Genomic DNA, 19,857 nt, shown 5'->3' with positions numbered 1-19,857 from the left:
TTCAGCAACAATAATCAACAAATTTGTTTACTATTATTTTGAGGTTAGTGATCCCTCAACAAACACTTATTTTTCAAAACAGGCCTCAAAACTACACAGGGATCCTCATGCATAAAGCTGGATCTATCTCTTAAAGGAGTCCCAGTTATTCTCATTGGCCCCAGAGAAACTGGAAAAGGGTTGGGAAAAAAAACCTAAAAAAAACAAACAAATAAACAGTAAATAATGTAAAGAAAACACAAAAATCACTAACCTCAAAATATGCTACAAAAATTACAAAAATCCACACATGAGCAAAAAGAGAACTTATCTATATCCCTGGATGCTAATTCATCTCATATTTCTGTGTGCTGTATTTCAAACGATGATTGAAATCTATAAAGGTGTTCATACTTTAACATTTCTGATACGCTATTCCTTACACCGGTATTCAGAACATCTCTCCTCTTTTCTTCTCAACAAGGGGCCTTGTTTTGCAATGAGCTGCTTCAGGAGAAGAATCACAATGCCAAAGCTAAAAAATCTAACATGGCCCCCACATGTTATACAGAACACCATTAGAGAGGTTACTCTTATCTCCTGACCAAAGGCAAAAAAGTTCTTAAAGAAACAGTCCCCAAGTGCCACTGCAAAGTACTTCCTATTCTATTGATGCATTTTATTGTACCCAAATGGAAAATAAATCTCTGTTCCATTTGTCTCGGCCATCTCTTTATATTCCCTCCCCGAAATGAAAACTCAAGTTGTTTAACAATCATACATTGCAAACTGTGGAAACTATGATGTCAATTCATAGTGTTTGACAATGGGAGCCTCTACTTTCATTGTGTGAACACATGGCTCAGAAGCTGTCCTAAGAGTACCTGATTACTATTCCATGTATTGTAAAACTGCTTTGGGTGAATCTCTTCATGAAAAGGTGGTTAATAAATTCAAATAAATAAATACTACCCACTTTAAGATCTTCATGATTACCTGCCACCATTTGCTGGAGACAGAGAAATACTAAGGAGTTAAAGCTGCATGATGCTTATATGAGGCAGTAATTACAGCTCTTGTTCTCTGTCTCCATCTGCTGGTTGACAAGCATAAGCCACAGATTCTGATCTGGTGAGGGTGCAAAAAATTAGTCATACAGAAGAAGATCAAAATATTTTATATATAAAGACACCTTTTTAATGTTACACAAGAATCAGCTGCCATAGGCAAGTGTAAGATCAAAGGCCAAGAAATAAACAAAGATAATATTTTTGGGAGTACTTTTCTGGACTATGCTACTGTGCTAGTGACTCAAAGGAAATCTTAAAACAATTCAGGACTGTGAGACTTTTGGAAGTTAAAGTGATCAAACATTTTGGAACTGACAAGAAGGGTCTCAAAAGACCTGGTCTTTCTAACTTCTTATGAGCCATTTCTATTCTACTGTCTGTAACCTGTCTGCATTGGCCTCATTCATAGAGGGACCCCCCTCTCCCACCTGATGAGCCAACCTGACTCAAGCAAAACATAGCTAGCTGAACTCCTCCACAATCTCTGGTAGTCTAGCAGAACCTGGCTGACTTCCCTCAATGCTCACTCACTCACCACATTCACAGTGTACAATGAGAGCCTCTCATGGTTCTGGTTCAGCACCTTTTCTATTGCAGCAAAGAGCTCACAGAATGACACGGGAACATCAAGCACTGCCATTATCCATAGTGGCAGCACCTGACTCGTAGCAGTACATTGTGATCCATCGCAAGAGGTCAGCCTACCAAATAAGGCATTGTACTGACTGCAAAGCAGGTCTAAGGAATATGTCATAAACTGATTTTGCTATATGTGTTAATTTACCAATGGTATGATCCTATGGTATAAGAATAGTTGATTGATTTTCTGTGAAAGTGCTGTTTTTATGAAACTTTATCTTCTTTCAGCGTTCCATTTCATTGTTAGTTTCATATGTTCTAAACATTACAACCTAGGATCAAACAAGAGCAATTGTCTAATTTTTGCCTTGAAGAAACAGTTCTATTTGGCTGAAATTTCAGCTGCTGAAAGACCATTGCTATAGGCTCTATACCTGCAAAGGTCCACCATACTTTTCCTGGGACATCACATGGAAAATCAGTGTGAGAATGAGAGAGAAGGTGTTATAGGGCTTACCTGTCTCAGGTAGAGTTTAAAGACATTACTGAGGTCATGAGGAGAGGCCTGAGATAGTTCCACCAGCTCCTTTCCATTCTCAAAGGCCTGGCACAGTTTTTCCACACGTGTCTTTACCCCATTCACACGATAAATTCCCTGTTTTATGGTGATAGAGGGAGAGCAAAATAATGTTAAAAACTGACTGCAAATATCATTTTAAGCTTTGAATGCTCAAAGATATTTGTCAAGCAACAGTCAGTGATACAAAGTGGACATTTATTTCCTAGAGCTATAAAGGAGAAAAGTGAATGAGGCAGAGGGAGAATCACCTTCATCTTCATGGCGCGCTTCTCAATCTCTGTTATGCACTTCTTGATGATAAAAGGGATGCCATCTGTGCTGTCTTGCACTGCATGTGAGAAATCTCTCCCAAAAAGCAGTAGTTTGCCTTGGAGCTTCTTGTGTCCACACTGGATGGCCAAAGTCTCCAGACACTTTTTGTGGCAGGCCAGATAACACTGCAGGGCAAGAGAGAAGCATTTGCAGCCATAGATACAAGGTGAAGCAGAGAGCAGAAAGTGGAAGTAAATGAACAAGATGAGGTCCCCCTTGTGTTGTAATCTGAATGTGTTGAGACATATCAAACATTTGTTCTAATATGGCCCAAACCACAATTTAAAAACTGCTTTTGGTACGGAGCATCTGATCCTATTTGCCTTTCCAGTTAGAACACAATCCTCTCCCAGGTTGTGGCAAGTTACATTCACATACTATATAGATATTTCCCTTTCCCAGTCTATGGGGTAATGCAGTAAGCTTGCATTCGAGCTGTGTAAAGTAAATAGCATTCAAATTACCGCTGTGTTAAAAGTGTGTATTGTCAGGGAAAACAGAGCATACTACTGTGGTAATATACAGCCATTTGCTACATCGAGTAAAATGTCTCCCTTCCTGTCAGTGTGAGAAGCAGAAATCAGCTCATGCACCAACAGATAGGGTAATATAAAAACAAATGATGCTGCCTCTCTCCAGGTTCCCTCCAGCTCCTCCCCCATTACCCCTAAAAAAATCCCTAGTGGATGCTCCAAATCTACCCCAACCTTTGTACTTCTGTTGCAAGTCAGGAGCAATACCCATTCACTCCTGCTTTTGTTCTGCCATCTTTGAAAATGATGGCGCCTGACCCTGCATGGTGCAACCTGGGATGCACTGCATGGGGTCAGTCTGCCAAATAATGGGATTTTCGCCTTATTTAGCAGAATCCACCCCAGTCTGTCAAATAAGGCAAAACGTTCCTTATTTGGCAGACTAGGGTGGTGCATCCCAAAATGTACCTTGCAAGATCTGGTGCCGTCATTTTGAAAGATGGTGGCGTGGAAGCAGGAGTGAATGGACATCACCTCTGCTTTTTTACTTAAGTAAGGCAGAACGGGCATTCAGGGGAGGGAGGGTCAAGATCTACTAGACCACCAGGAAATTTTATTTTTTGGAGGGGGATTGGAGCTCAAAAGTCATCTCTGGAGTTGGGGGGGGATTGGTAAACTAAGGTACAGTGCTGTAATTTATGGTCAGATCACTGAAGGTCTTAAAAAACAGGAGATACTACCTCCACAAAAGTGAAAGTCGAAAACAAACAATGAAGGTGACTGAAGGCACATTCATATCCTCTGTGCTGCTCTAACTTACATTCAAGCCCTGGCAATTTGCTCAGACTTTTACTTTTCAGGGTAGTTCTCTATATCTGTGCTGAATAGTCAATTAACCTTATTATCATTTTTTAAGGTGTCATGGGTTCAAGGCTTTGTGCATGGTTGGCTTGTACAGAAACCCCCCTTTTCTGCATCATGTAATGAAAAAGAAATTGTTTGCTAAAGCAGTGTTAACCCTGTGCAAAGCTTTAGCACATATTACTGCATTGGTCCCTATGTCTGTACTTGAGAAAATAGAGGGTAAAGTGACTTTCTGGAGATCACAAGGAGCAACTAGGCTTCCCTGGTTCTCAGTCTGCTCCTCTAAGCTTTAGGCTTAGGTGTTGTTTGATCTTATTAGTGAATCAGAAATTATTATTTGCTCTCTCTTCGGTAAATGTGCCAGTGCTTATGGGCCCAGAGCTACACGTGCCATTGCTTAACTCCCTACATTTCATGCTGCATTTCCACAGGAATTAAGACCTTAGGAGTGGATCGTGTACCTCCTCACACTCTGCTCCTTGGAAGTACACATAACTGTTGCATTCCCGGCACTTTGATGGTGTACGTAGCTTCCGGAGCCGGTGGGTCTGGGCAGCTTTGGATAAGCCTATGTTTCGGAAAGGGCCTGTGGGAAGTGGCATTGTAATATCTGAGGCAATGCCATTCATACCTAGAAACAAGAGCAGAAATTGAAGGCTGTCCTGCTTAATGAGTTACTCACGGCCCATTATGTTCTGGGTCTAGGATGATTCCTCGCAGCTGTTTAAGAGACGCTAGTTAAGTGCAGCCCTCTCATCACGTGCAATCAAACAGTGTAGATGGATGATGCAGCAGAGGGAAGGCCACAGTAAGTCTGCCTCTGTTACTGCTGTTCTGGGAGGCCCACAGGTATGTCAGTTCTTATGGTGTGGGGGTTCAGTCAATTGGAGAGAGGCCCTGTGAGGGAGGGGGCATGGATGCTAGGCCACAATGAGGGGGGAGGAAGAGGGAACATGGATGCTAGGCCCATGGGGGGAGTGGAGGAAGAGGAGGGGACATGGATGCTGGACTGCAAGTGGGAGGGGAGGAGGAGGGGACATGGATCCTAGACTACAAGTGGGGAGGAGGAGGGGGACATGGATGCTAAACCAGCAGGGAGAGGAGGAGATATGGATCATGGACCGGTAAATAGAGGGGAAATGGGAAGGAAACCCATGAAATGAGAAGGAAATCCAGGCCAGAAAGGGGGGTGAGAAGGAAGAAATGCTCGATCATAGAGAGAGAGAGATGCCAGACCATGAGGAGTGGGGAAGGGATTCGGGGTGCAAGTGAGAGAGGTGGTGAGTGGGGCGAGGGGACTTGGATGCTGGACCTGAAAGGAAGGGTTGGGAGGTGGTAGAGAGAGAAAGAGAGTGACCAAGACCAGAAATGGTATGGGAAAGGGAGGAAGAGATTCTTAGCCAGAGGAGAGAGGAAGAGACAAGACTCTGTGGACCAAGTAGGGGATTCAGGGTGGGATTTAGAGGAAGACAGAACTGCAGTTGGAATGAGAGAGGGAACTGAGGAGGCTGGAACCTGAGAGGGGAAAAGACAGGAAAGGATTTCAGGCCTCAGGATAGAATTCTACGCAAAATACTACAAATAAACTTTGCAGAATATTGAAATGTGTGCAGAATTTTCAAAATATTTATGCAGAATTCCACCACTGGCCAATGGCTTTCAGGCAACTATTAAGTGGCATGATAACAGTTAACTGTCATCTGCAAATAGTAATAGTATATGTAATTTTATAGCTGTACATACTTTCTCTGTGTGAACTTTTCCAGATTTTTTAATTGAGAGTGTGTGTATATTCTACTTTGAAATTATGGCAGAAAAAATTATTGAAGTGCAGTTTTCTCAGTAAAATAATGCTTAGATACATCATTTTACTGAGTATCAGTAAAATTATACAGTATCATGAATGTATTAACTCAGGGGTGTCAAAGTCCCTCCTCGAGGGCCGCAATCCAGTTGGGTTTTCAGGATTTCTACAATGAATATGCATGAGATCTATTTGCATGCACTGTTTTCATTGTATGCTAATAGATACGTTAGATCAGTGGTTCCCAACCCCGTCCTGAAGGACCACCAGGCCAGTTGGGTTTTGGGGATATCCCTAATGAATATGCATGGAGCAGATTTGCATGCCTGTCACCTCCATTATATGCAAATCTCTCTCATGCATATTCATTAGGGCTATCCCCAAAACATAGAAACATATAGAAACATAGAAGATGACGGCAGAAAAGGGCTACAGCCCATCAAGTCTGCCCACTCTGCTTACCCACCCCCTGTCTATGTCCTAATGACCCAATTTCCTTATCTTGACCCTCATAGGGATCCCACATGGGTATCCCATTTATTCTTAAAGTCTGGCACGCTGTCTGCCTCGATCACCTGCACTGGAAGCTTGTTCCAATGATCAACCACTCTCTCTGTGAAGAAATACTTTCTGGTGTCGCCATGAAATTTTCCGCCCCTGAGTTTGAGCGGGTGCCCTCTTGTGGCCGAGGGTGCCTTGAGAAAGAAAATATCATCTTCCACTTCGACACGTCCCGTGAGGTACTTAAATGTTTCGATCATGTCTCCCCTCTTCCTACGTTCCTCAAGAGTGTAGAGCTGCAATTTGTTCAGTCTCTCTTCGTACGAGAGACCCTTGAGCCCCGAGATCATCCTGGTGGCCTTCCGTTGAACCGATTCAATTCTGCACACATCTTTACTGTAATGTGGCCTCCAGAATTGCACACAGTACTCCAGATGAGGTCTCATCATGGCCCTGTACAACGGCATTATGACTTCAGGCTTTCGGCTGACGAAACTTCTATTGATACAACCCAATATCTGCCTTGCCTTAGATGAAGCCTTCTCCACTTGATTGGCAGTTTTCATGTCTGCACTGATGATTACTCCTAAATCTCGTTCTGCTGAAGTCCTAGTTAAAGTTTCTCCGTTCAAGAAGTACGTCCTGCATGGATTTCCGCTTCCGAGGTGCATGACCTTACATTTCTTAGAATTGAAGCCTAGCTGCCAGGTTAAGGACCAACTTTCCAATGTAAGCAGGTCCTGCGCCATATAATTCTGTAAACTGTATTCACTTACTATATTACATAGTTTGGCGTCATCGGCAAATAGTGTTATTTTACCTTGAAGCCCTTGAGTCAGATCCCCTATGAATATGTTGAAAAGGAGTGGACCCAGGACCGAGCCCTGCGGCACTCCACTGGTCACCTTCGATGTTTTAGAGAGGGTACCATTAACCACCACCCTCTGAAGTCTGCCACTCAGCCAATCATTGACCCATGCAGTTAGTGTCTCTCCTAACCCCATCGATTCCATCTTGCTTAGCACTACGCGACTACTTGCTTAGCAAAACGCGACTGACCTAGTGGTCCTCCAGGACAGGGTTGGGAACCACTGCGTTAGATAGATTGTGAGCCTACCAGGACAGATAGGGAAAATGCTTGAGTACCTAATTGTAAAAAACGCTTAGACAACCTTGATAGGCAGTATATAAAATTCTAATAAACTTGAAACTTGATCTCATGCATATTCATTGAAGAAATTCTGAAAACCCGACTGAATTGTGGCCCTCAAGTAAGGACTTTGACACCCCTGTATTAACTATATCATAAATGTATTACCTATGAAGAGGCAAGAGAGAGATTGCTTAGGTATATCAAAGCACTGACAGTTAATAGGTGAGCCGTTCTACGCGCCGCAGTCCCCCACCCCTCTGACATCAAGACGTCAATGGGCTGCGATGTGGTGAACAGTTCAGCGGGCCGCAGGCCTTCAGCATCACTGACATCATGACATCAACATGTGTGGATGAAAGGGCCCGAATGAAAGGGTGAATGGTTCAGCGCGCCGCAAAGTGTAAATTCTGACGTCAACTAACTTCATCGATGAAAGGTAATAATTGGATGTTGAAGTGTAAATCGTAGAACCGTCAACTCCTTTGAAGCATAAAAGTAGAACTGGCAAGAAAAGGCATACAATTTGAAAGGGCGATGTAGAAGTTTAAAATGACCTTTGCGATGAAACAGTGGCGATGAATCATCCTGCGATGAAAGGGCCGCACTGAACTGGCAGCTCTTAAACAGCCATGATGAATCGTCCCATCCCCCTCTGTCCTCCCCGAAGGGGCACTGTGCCTTGTACTTACTCTGCTCAAAGGAGACAGCATTCCCCTCTTTGGTATCAAGCTCTTCAGTTGAAGACACGGTACCACTGGATGACGTTCTGGGGAGTTTCTTGGAAAAGTCGCCTTAGGAAACAAATTAGCAATAATAAGCACATCTGGAGAAACATTATCATGCCATTTCCTACAGCTAGAACAGGGGTGTCAAAGTCCCTCCTTGAGGTCCCAAATCCAGTCGGGTTTTCAGGATTTCCCCAATGAATATGCATGAGATCTATTAGCATACAATGAAAGCAATGCATATTCATTGGGGAAATCCTGAAAACCCAACTGGATTGCGGCCCTCGAGGAGGGACTTTGACACCTCTAATGTACAATGTTCCTACAGTGCCTCCTGCAGGAAGGGAATGGGGGGTGTGACACCTGCACAGTGCTCATATACCATCCCCTACAGTGCCTCCTGCTTGGAGAGGAAGGAATAGAAAATGACACAGGGACAAATTATTTTCCAGTCCCCGCGAGTTCTTTTCCTGTCCCTGCCCTATTCCTGCAAACTCTGTCCTCATCTGCACAAGCCTCAAACACTTTAATATCATAAGTGTTCGAGGGTTGTGTGGTTAAGGCAGAGCTTGCAGGAATGGGACAGTGACAAAATTCGCAGGGACGGGATGGGGAAACGGGATGGGGAAATTGAGTTCCTGCGGGGACAGGGACAAATTTGTCCCTGTGTCATTCTCTATATGGAACTTTGCTGCAATAGAAAAGGTGCTGAACCAGAACCATCAGAGGCTCTCACTATACACTGTGAATGTGGTGAGATTTTCAGCTCATTTTCTACCTGAATTACTTGATGAGGAGTCCGTGGCATTGCTGCCACCAATACTGTCATTATCACTGGCAGCTGTTGGCCAGGATTTGTGCAGCTGATGCCCTCGTCCTCCTGTGAATTGAAGTATGGCACAAGTTAGGTATGAAGGTTGCAAGTATGTGTTTATAATATTGTTTGTTATTATTTATTAATCAAATGTGTGAATATAAAGAAAATCATAGGGGTAAATGTCTCTCTTTTGAGAGCTCTAAACCTGCAGTGCCTTGATCTGCCTGTTAAAACTCTCACCAAGAGACCAGACTAAGGAGGTGCTCCATGCCTGTGGGTAAGTTACAGTTCACAGAGAACCTGGCTTGGATTCCTCACTCTGCTATTCCCATTCCCTGGGCCAGAGATGCTGCAGCGGTGGTGCTCACAGGCCCTGGAAGTTGGTTCTTTTTAGAGTTGCTAGTGGACAGCCAGGGTTCTGGAAGAGCTTCTAGTGTGTGGACTTCCAGTAGAGGACTGTTCCTGTAATAACTAGATCAGTGTCTCCCAAACTCTGTGCCAAGACACAGTGGTGTGCCCCAAAGAGATTCCAGGTGTGCCATGAGAGATTCCAGACTTTTACTTTTTTATATAAATATTCCCTTCATAAGTACTGTATTTTCACGCATATAATGCGCGCGTTATATACGATTTTACAAACCGAGTATAACCATGCGCGTTATATTCGTGAGCGCGTTGTACAAATTTTTTTTTACATAGTTCCCCCCCCTCCGACGTCCGATTCACCCCGCAGGACCGCTCGCACCCCCACCCCGAAGGACCGCTCGCACTCGCACCCGCACCCCCACCCTGAAGGACCGCTTGCACCCCCACAGCCTCCCCACTCCCCCATCATGGAGAAGCTGCCTACCGTTGTCCTGCTGCTTCCTCTGCCGGGACCACCGGAAGAGGAAGCAGCGCAGACGCAGGGCTCAGAGAAGGGGCGGGACCGCCGGCAGAGGAAGCAGCAGGACAACGGTAGGCAGCTTCTCCATGATGGGGGGGGGGGAGGCTGTGTGGATGTGAGTGGTCCTTCCGGGTGGGGGTGCGGGTGCGAGCGGTCCTTCGGGGTGGGGGTGCGAGCGGTCCTGCGGGGGGGGGGTGAATCGGACATCGGGGGGGGCATCAGGCTTTCAGGGTGGGGACAGGACTTCAAGGGGGGACAGGACTTCAAGGGGGAGAGGAGAGTCAGGGCGGGCGAAAGGAGAGTCGGGACGGCCAGAGGAGAGTCGGGGCGGGTGGCGATGGGAGAGTCGGGGCGGCATGCGCGGTATACAGGTGTGCGCGGTATATAAAAATTTCTCTACATAAATTACAGTTTCCCGCGCGCTATACCGTGTGCGCGTTTTACACGGATGCGCGGTATATGAGTGAAAATACGGTATACCCTAGAATAGATGACATGTAGGTCGTGTATGCAAGAGTCTGTCAATGTTATGAGTGTCTGTGTGGGTAAAGATGCAACCAACATTACAGGAGAGGTTCTTGAAGATAGGAAGTGAGGTAAAATGAACAACTCAAACAGTGTGCAATCCTCACTCAGCAGGATAAACCATTCAAAACAGAACAGACCAACTTGTGACGTTCTTCAATTTTCTTTATTCAAAAACTTTTCTTTTTTCTTATCATTCTTGCTCCAATGCTCAAATGCCCGACGGGACCCGTTTCGCCAAACTGGCTTATCAAGGGTTCCAGCAAGGAGCACTTAATTTGGCTTCCTCTTGCAGGAATGTGTTTTGCTTGTCGACTATCAACCTGTGTTTTGAGTTAATTTGCATTCAAACACAAGCACATCCATCATATTGATTAGCAATTCTATTCTATCTACTTTAGTTTCACAGTTTTTAAAATTACCCATACATAGTTTAAAGAACCTTAAATAAATAACTTTCAGATTTAAATTTTTGTTGGTTTTGCAATTTTATCATTTCAATTTTAATGTACTGCGAAAAACATTTGTTCTGTTTTTAGTGTGCCAGAGCTCAAAAAAGTTTGAGAGACACTGAACTAGATCAAAGTAAGTTGGAAGGAAATGTGAAACAGGAAAATTCTCAGGTACTGTAGATGACAAAGGCTTAAGGTGCCGGATCCCAGTTCTGTACTGTTTTAGTTCATAACTTTGTTTTGGGTTCATAGAAAAAAGCAGAAAACTTAACAAATTACTGGCCTTTCCCCTCTTCGACCCTGTCCCAGCACAAAAGAGCTGCCCCCTCCAGCTTTGGAAAGAGCCTTGTATAGCCACAAAATCTTGTTTGCCTGTCTCTGGTACTTAAGGCCTCTTTTTTGCTTGTGTTTCTTGACTTCTGTGACCCTTTGTTTCCCCTTTTTCCAGGGCTGGGATCTTTAAGGAATCAGAGCCTTGGCTACTTCTTATTTGCTATAACCTGCTGGTTTGTTGTTCTGGGAGAGAGGGGATTGGAGGGGACTTTCTTTTTGTTCCAGGGGGGTGGGACTTAATGTGATGGAGGTGTGGTTAAAAATACCTCTTTTCGCTTTATGCGTTTAGAGGCAGGGGAAAGGCCTAAGCTGGTTTTAGATTCGTCTAGAACCAGCTTTGGTTAGACGATCAGGCTTTTTGATCATCCAAGTACTCATTTGGGCCACTTTTTATACTTTTTTTTTTATTATGAGCCCCTTAGCGTATCTGATAAATGGAACAGATAGGGGAAAACACTTAACATATCTGATAAATTACTTGGTTCTAAATCACATAGATGCCAAATAGTATATATATTGTGGTATATCAAGAAATGCATGAGACATATTTGCACGCCTGTCTCCTCCATGATATGCCAATCTTTTTCATGCATATTCATTAGGGATAGCCTGAAAACCCTACTGGCTGGGGGTCCCCCAGGCCAAGGATAAAAATCACTTCTCTAGTCACTTCCTAAATATTCCTGAGCAGAAGATTTCAAATATTGTCCACAATAGCGCTTATTCATATTATTTCTGGGTAGTGACTCCTAATGTGGAACCTATCACTATGTAGCTATAATTTTGGTTATTTTTTCCAGTGTGCATCACTTTGCACTTCTCCATGTTAAATTCCACCTGCCATTTAGATGCTCAATCTTCCAACAAAGTTAATGTCTTAATAATTTTAGGTGACACTTGGACTCTTCTGTCGTTGATACGTAACTAGACACTGGGATTCTTCTCTGAATTTTGGAGAAGCAGAGAGAAGCACAGGCATGTGTAGGGTTAACAGTCGTCCGGATTTACCTGGACATGTCCTCTTTTTAGAGCAGTGGTTCCCAACCCTGTCCTAGAGGACCACCAGGCCAATCGGGTTTTCAGGATTGCCCTAATGAATATGCATGGAGCGGATTTGCATGCCTCTCACTTCCATTATATGCAAATCTCTCTCATGCATATTCATTAAGGCTAGCCTGAAACCTGATTGGCCTGGTGGTCCTCCAGGACAGGGTTGGGAACCACTGTTTTAGAGGACTCTCCAAGCATCCAGACGGCTTTTCAAAACCCGGCACTTTGTCTGGGTTTTGAAAAGCTTCAAGCTTGGGGCCACATCTGGAGAGCATCTGTGCATGCGTGGGTGCAACGCGTTGATATCACACCTGTGCATGCTCGGAGACCCTCCAAATGCAGCTCTGAGCTAGAGAAGAGGTTTGGGGACGGGACTGGGGATGGGGTCACGTGTCTGGATTTTACAGTCATAAAATCTGGTAACCCTAGGCATATGACCTCAGACAAACTAAGAGTTAATGAAAATGGACATCCTCTCACACACACACACTCAAATAATGAAGTTTACAATGTCAATTTACTCTGAGGCGGCCAGCTGAAACTAATACATATAAGAATATTTCATTGTAGGTGGAATCTTGGTATAATGCACAAAACACACATGTGGGACATAGACAAAACACACTCACCCCTCCTTTCAACAATAGTTCCCCGCTGGTCCTTCAGCGCAGCTCCTGCATCGCAGCTGCCTGTCTCTTTATCCTCAGATCCACTGCTGGATGGAATATCACTGGTATTGAAGCTGGATTTTCTTGACCTGATCCATGGAGACCTGAGGGAGAGAAAGTTCAGTAATCAGAGAAGCTCCTCTGTGTAACTCTATGTTCAGGGTGACAAGCTGACCCAGTCATGGTTTTACCCCCATAGTTTGAATGGGTAATTCTGCTTTGCTTAGAGAACTCAGTAGAGAAATTATAACTACACATTCATGTATTCAGTGAAGAAAAGGCAGTACTGGCCCGCCTTAGCCGCATGTCCAGGAGACATCTAGTTCCCCTGCGTGCCTAGGACTTGTGAAGTAAAATATCTTCTTCTAGCCAGGAATCATTAAATTGACGGCAGATAGGACTGTACCCAACATATATGCTGGAAAAAAAATTGTCAAGTCCTTACATTTTCCATAGCAGGAGTTCTGTTATGGCTGTCTAAAAAGTCACAAAACCGCAAATCCATGAGTTAAGATATGATCTTCCTTTTACTTCACGGTCTGGGATTACACAGGCAGCACACTCGAGCAGATGTGCTTCAACCTATCAGCAAAAGTGCTAGACCTTTATTCATTATTTAGTAAAGAACTGGAGCTGATAGGTAGGTGAAACCATGGTATAGTCCAGGGTTAGGGAACTCCGGTCCTCGAGAGCCGTAATCCAGTCGGGTTTTCAGGATTTCCCCAATGAATATGCATTGATAGCAGGGCATGCAAATACTTCTCATGCATATTCACTGGAGAAATCCTGAAAACCCGACTGGATTACAGCTCTCAAGGACCGGAGTTCCCTACCCCTGCTATAGTCTATAAAAAGCTATTAATTAAGCCATGGAAAGTTATGAAAGTGCAAGGGTGTGATGACAAAGTCCTTTCTTGTTATGGATTCAGAGTTTGCTGATGCTAGGCTTTGTGGTTCTATGGTACATCTATGTGGCCTGTCAGAGAGATTCTGAGGACTTTTTTTATGGGTCACTTCTAATGTTCTAAGACAGGGGTAGGGAACTCTGGTCCTCGAGAGCCGTATTCCAGTCGGGTTTTCAGGATTTCCCCAATGAATATGCATGAGATCTATGTGCATGCACTGCTTTCAATGCATATTCATTGGGGAAATCCTGAAAACCCGACTGGAATACGGCTCTCGAGAACCGGAGTTCCCTACCCCTGTTCTAGGACAAGGATGGGCAACTCCAGTCCTCAAGGGCCGTAATCCCCACTATCGCCCATACTATTCAACCTCTTCATAGCTTCCTTAGGCACTGCTCTAGATGCCCTAAATATAACTTCTTTCAGCTACGCAGATGACATAACCATCATTCTCCCATTTGACTTCCAAGACCCCATCTCTAATTGACGCCTGAAAACAACACTGGAAACTGTAGAAAAATGGATGATGAACCATAAGCTGAAACTGAATGCGGAGAAAACCAAATTCCTACTACTAGAGAAGGAACAAAAGCCATCACTAACAGAACTGGAAGTAAACGCAATCAAATATCCTATACAGAGCACTCTCAAAATTCTAGGAATACAATTAGACAGACGCTGCACTATGCAGACACAGATACACAAAGTCATACAGAAGGCATTCTTCACCATGCGAAACCTAAGAAAAATAAGAAAGTTCTTTACCAAAGAACACTACAAGATCATTGTACAATCCCTCACACTCAGTACCTTGGATTACTGCAACAGCCTCTACCTACCATGCCCAAACAACATGATAAAACAACTACAGACCGTTCAGAACACAGCCATCAGACTCACCTACTGTCTCAGCAAATTTGACCACATCACCCCCGCCTATGTAGACTCTCACTGGCTTCCGATAAAAGCAAGAACTCAATTCAAGTTCTATTGTCTACTATTTAAAGTAGCCCATGGAACTGCCCCCTGTTACCTAAACAACCGCCTATACCGCTACCACTCATCCAGATCAAGGAGAACTCAAAACCTATTCACCTTCCCACCTCATAATGGTACCCGACGTAAGAAACTATACGACAGCCTTCTAGCGACACAGGCAGCGAAAATTGACCCCACCATCACCAAACTAATGATCAACACAACAGACATCAAAGTGTTTCGAAAAGAAATCAAAACATTTCTATTCAAAAAACACGTCCCTACTAACTAATCTCCTCCCCTTTCGCACAAGCTCTCCCTCTCTTGAATACCACATTAGTCAACTCCTAGAACCTTTCCTTCCAAAAATATTCTGATTCCTAAATAAGCATCTACCTCACTATCCAACAAACTTCTCACGTCATTGTTAGGTAACTTCTCGTCCGTATATACTGATATTCTCCACTGTATCCTGTTATCACTTGATTCTCTGCTATGTAATTCTTATAATTGAATCCTCTACCACACCATGTAAAGTACATGAATCACTGTTATGTAATTCTCTAGATAATCTTTGTTATGCAATTCTCTCGGTAATGTCCAGATCTCTTATAATTTGTAATCCGCCTAGAACCGCAAGGCACAGGCGGAATAGAAATCACTAATGTAATGTAATGTAATGAATATGCATTGAAAGCAGTGCATATAAATAGATCTCATGCATATTCATTGGGGAAATCCTGAAAACCCAACTGGATTCTGGCCCTCAAGGACCGGAGTTGCCCAGCCCTGTTCTAGGAGAATGCTCAATAGGGTCTGTTGAGTAAGAGGCTGAGTGTCTCTCCACAAGGAGCCTCAAGCACTGAAGGTAACTACATTACTTCACGCGTTTGTTCATCTTGCTCCTTGTGCTTAGAAGCCACCTGACTTTAGTGTAATAGTCAACATTTTTATAGTGCTCCTGGGTGTGTGGAGTGTGTTACAATGGTGATAAGTATTTGGGTGTGATAACTTAGCCTGCTGCAAAAAGTTTAAAAGATATCAGGCTGTTCCAACTAGATGGAACAGCATCTATAAAATGCTAGTATCAATATGTAAAAACTTAGCACATCTTAAGACATCTGGCAACTGAATTCAATGATTTAAAAAACTGCAGAAGCTGCCTTTGGATTTAAATTAACTACTGTTAAAATGACATAATTTGTGTCTTGTCTGCCTGATGTGGCAACAAGAGTCTTGCACAGTGATCAGACTCTTACCACCTGCAACATCCTTCCATTACATGTCCAGTTGCTCAAGCGTCTTTCTGTTATTGCAACAGTTTCATCCATTGTTGCTGGCATCAAAGAGCATTTCCAACATTTAGTTGACACTTATTTTTTGGTTCATCCACTACACAGTGTTGGTTATCTTCTACACTCATGTCTGAAAGACAATCCAATTATCTTCCCAGATGATGTTAAAACACAGGTAACCGAATCTTTGGGAAGGTTGTACCATAACCAGATCGAAATGGAAGACTCTATTGTGATTTACAAACAACAGTTGTACAGAAAATTGCCCTTTTTTATACTTTAATAGATTTAAATATAAAATCATAAGTGCTCAAGGCTTTTGCAGATGAGGACAGAGCCTATGAGGATGGGGTGGGGTGGGGTTGGGGACAGTTTAGTCCAGGGGTCTCAAAGTCCCTCCTTGAGGGCCGCAATCCAGTCGGGTTTTCAGGATTTCCCCAATGAATATGCATGAGATCCATGTGCATGCACTGCTTTCAATGCATATTCATGGGGGAAATCCTGAAAACCCGACTGGATTGAGGCCCTCAAGGAGGGACTTTGAGATCCCTGGTTTAGTCCCATCCGTATGGGCCCTGTCCCCGCCCCACAGGCACCCATCCCTGTGTTATCCTCTTAATCTGACATTCAACAGTCTTCAATGTGTGCTAGTGGGATTCTCTGCTCTAATCACTAGAATCCTCCTGAACTCCTTTTTGGGGTCCTGACAGATCTTCATTTTCCTTCAGTCTAGGGTTACCCTCCAGTTGTGCTAATGGGCTTGTCATGCCACTGGGGCTTGTGCGCATCTGTGAATCTGAAAGCTCTGCCACTGGTAGTTTCACTTCCAGCAGGGCCTCCCAAGGCAGACAGGTTTCAGTGGAGATGCCAGACTAAAGGTGTACCACCCATCTAGGCATTGTTGGAGGTGGAGGATCAAGATTGATGCAACAACAGCGACATCGAATTTCTACTGCACAGAAGAAAGGCCTGGCAATCTACTTCTGTATTTTGCCACAAAAACCTGATATCATTATTAAGTCACTAGGACTCGAGCATGAGTCGATGACACAGGTGGCAGAAAAGGCTCTTTGCTGAAGTTCTATTTTAAATTTAGATTGTGAGCCCACCTATGTAATATGTAAACGGCTTTAGTTATACCATAGAAAGATGGCAAATCAAGAACTAATAAACACATAAAATGTTGCTGCTTTTTCTGGGCACGATAGATACACTCCCCTCCTCATACCCTGAAGAAAGCCACAGCATGATGGCTGAAACGTTGGTTCTTTCTACACAGATGCGGCGAGACCAGGAAACCTGCTACAATCATGACGCCAGCCGTGGAAGCCTAAGAGAACACACTCCCCTCATGACTCCGAAGCTTTGTTATACAGTAAATCTGGCATGAAATATGAAAGAGCCTTCAGATCACTAGATGAATGATCTTAGCATAAAGACACAGATTTTCAGGGGGAAAAAGAAAAACAGAAAATAGAAGGAATTTAGTGAAAAATGGTGGGAAGAAGGTGCCAGATTTCACAACAGCATATTTCTAACTCATGCTATACATCACTGGTTTCCAGCTAAACTATCTACTAGTGAAGTCTGCCAGAGTGAAAGACAAGAGGCAGGGTTCTGAGTTCAGGGCCCTGTCTACCTGCATTCTTTTCCCAGAATGTCTGAGTTAGTGTTGCCCGATTCAGGAAAAAAAATTTCGATTCGATTTGATTCAGCCTACTGAATTGGTTTTTCAATTCGATTCGATTTTCCTGCCCAATAGGATTTATTATATATCCTCTTCACCCCTTTTATAGCCTCTTCACCCCCCTTTGCCTTCTCCTAACCACACTGGCGCTGTGGTGTAAACAAAATAAAGAAACAAAAAATAAATTTTCCTCTCTCTCTTAAATCCTAGCTCACATTTGCGGTCTAACACCAGCTCTGGCAGGATACACATTTCAAATCTGACATATTGTAATCACAAAATGGAAAATATAATTCGTTTTCACAAGCACAAATTCAATTCAAATTATACTGTCTATTATTCAAAGCAATAAATGGCACAGCCCCCATTTACCTAAACAACCGCCTGAACCATAACCTTATTACTAGACAAAGAAGAACCCAGGCCCCATTTACCTACCCCCCATTCAAAGGCACTCAGCGCAAGAAGATGTTTGACAGCCTACTAGCGAAGCAAGCAGCGAAACTTGACCATACCATCTCTAACTTGCTGATATAAACGAGCGACCTCAAATCTTTTTGAAAAGAAATCAAAACCTTGCTATTCAAAAAATTTATCCAGATGTCTTAACTCTAACCCTGGTTTTCCCCTCCGTGTATTCCACCCCTAATATCTCCTCATCTCCAGTTATTCTTTCTCTTCAAAGCATCAAGCATGTCAACTGCTTCCCAAATTGTAAATCTACTGGAATAGCCCAGTCATCTTTTCTGTATCCTAAACCCTAAATTGTAATTCTCCAATCTTCTTGTAATCCTCCTGGAAATGTCCAGCTGCTTCTTTTGTAATCCACCCAGAACTGCAAGGTACGGGCGGAATAGAAGTCATTAATGTAATGTAGTCATTCAAATCTTGTTGGAAACAGGTTGTTTTCTGATAACTTGCTTGCCAGGGTCTCCTTCTTTCTCTGTTCTAACCATCCACCTGCCATCTCTGTCCTCCCCTTCCATTTCCCTTCCCTCCCCCAGAGGTCTGGCATCTTTCTGGCATCCACAGATCCACCTTTTCTTAACTACACTTTCATCCAGCATCTCTCCTTCCTTCCTCACCACCCCAGGGTCCACCATCTCTCCCTTTCTTTTCCCAACTACCCTCCTATCCAGTATCTCTATCCCCCCTTCCACACCATCCCTTGTGTCCAACTTCTCTCCCTTTCTGTTCCTTCCCTCCCTAAATCCCATTGTCCATCATCTCTCTTCCTCTCCTCTATTTTCAGACCCATTATTTCTTCCCCCCCAAAGTCCGGCATATGCACGTCTCTTTGAACCCCCTCCCTCCCTACGTGTACTTCTACACCAGGGCCCCCCCTCCCCTGGTCTGTCCCCCCCCCCCTTGAAGGTCTGCACCTCCCCGTGAAGGCCTGTCCCCCCTTGAAGGCCTACATCCCCCCGAAGACCTGCCTGCCTGCCTGTCCCCCCTGAAGGCCTGTCCCCCCCTTTGAAGGCTTGCACTCCCCCAAAGGCCTGCCTGCCTGTCCCCCCTCTGAAGGCCTGCATCCCCCCTGAAGGCCTGTCCCCCCCTTTGAAGGCCTGCATCCCCCCAAAGGCCTGCCTGCCTGTCCCCCCTGAAGGCCTGTCCCCCCTTTGAAGGCCTGCATCTCCCCCGAAGACCTACCTGCCTGTCCCCCCCTTTGAAGGCCTGCAACCCCACCCAAAGGCCTGTCTGCCTGCCTGTCCCCCCCCCCCCGTTTGAAGGCCTGCATCCCCCCCAAAGGCCTGTCTGCCTGCCCCCCCCCTTTGAAGGCCTGCATCCCCCCAAAGGCCTGCCTGCCTGTCCCCCCCCTCTGAAGGCCTGTACCCCCCTCCCCCAGAAGGCTGCAAACCTCCCCCCGAAGGACTACACCCCCCCTCCGGAAGGCCTGCTGCTCCCCCTGGCCTCCAGAATCAATCTACCTAACTTCAGCAGCCTGCAATAAGATCTTTGCAAGCTGCTGAATGACTTGGGAGCTTCTTCTCTCTGCCGCGGTCCCGCCCCTTCTCTGACGTCAGAGGGTGCAGGATGGCAGGAGAGATAGTAGGAGAAAGCCTGTACCTGGGGAAGGGGATACAAGAGGTAAGGAAGAGAGAAAGAAGAAGCTGGATATGCGGAGAGCTAAGATGCTGGGTATGAAGGGAGCATAGGAACAGGGACACAAGGGGGACAGTACTGGAGAAGAAAATAGGGACAGGGACAGGGACACAGAAAA

The 19,857-nt window shown here is 44.5% G+C and overlaps 1 protein-coding gene across 3 annotated transcripts in view; it reads right to left on the bottom strand.

Moving 5' to 3' along the window:
* Positions 1 to 19,857, bottom strand: part of ARHGAP45 (Rho GTPase activating protein 45) — a 93,824-nt gene that overhangs the window by 23,475 nt on the left and 50,492 nt on the right. For all 3 annotated transcript variants that reach the window (XM_033955162.1, XM_033955161.1, XM_033955160.1), the window contains 6 exons: positions 12,733 to 12,875; positions 8,819 to 8,920; positions 8,005 to 8,106; positions 4,319 to 4,488; positions 2,457 to 2,645; positions 2,146 to 2,283 (listed from right to left, as the gene is read on the bottom strand). In XM_033955162.1, the coding sequence (XP_033811053.1) occupies positions 2,146 to 2,283; positions 2,457 to 2,645; positions 4,319 to 4,488; positions 8,005 to 8,106; positions 8,819 to 8,920; positions 12,733 to 12,875 (844 nt within the window). The remainder of the gene's footprint in view (positions 1 to 2,145; positions 2,284 to 2,456; positions 2,646 to 4,318; positions 4,489 to 8,004; positions 8,107 to 8,818; positions 8,921 to 12,732; positions 12,876 to 19,857) is intronic.

The sequence above is a fragment of the Geotrypetes seraphini genome, chromosome 8, assembly GCF_902459505.1.
Source record: "Geotrypetes seraphini chromosome 8, aGeoSer1.1, whole genome shotgun sequence".
Taxonomy (NCBI): domain Eukaryota; kingdom Metazoa; phylum Chordata; class Amphibia; order Gymnophiona; family Dermophiidae; genus Geotrypetes; species Geotrypetes seraphini.
This window is presented reverse-complemented; position numbering and strand designations above follow the sequence as displayed.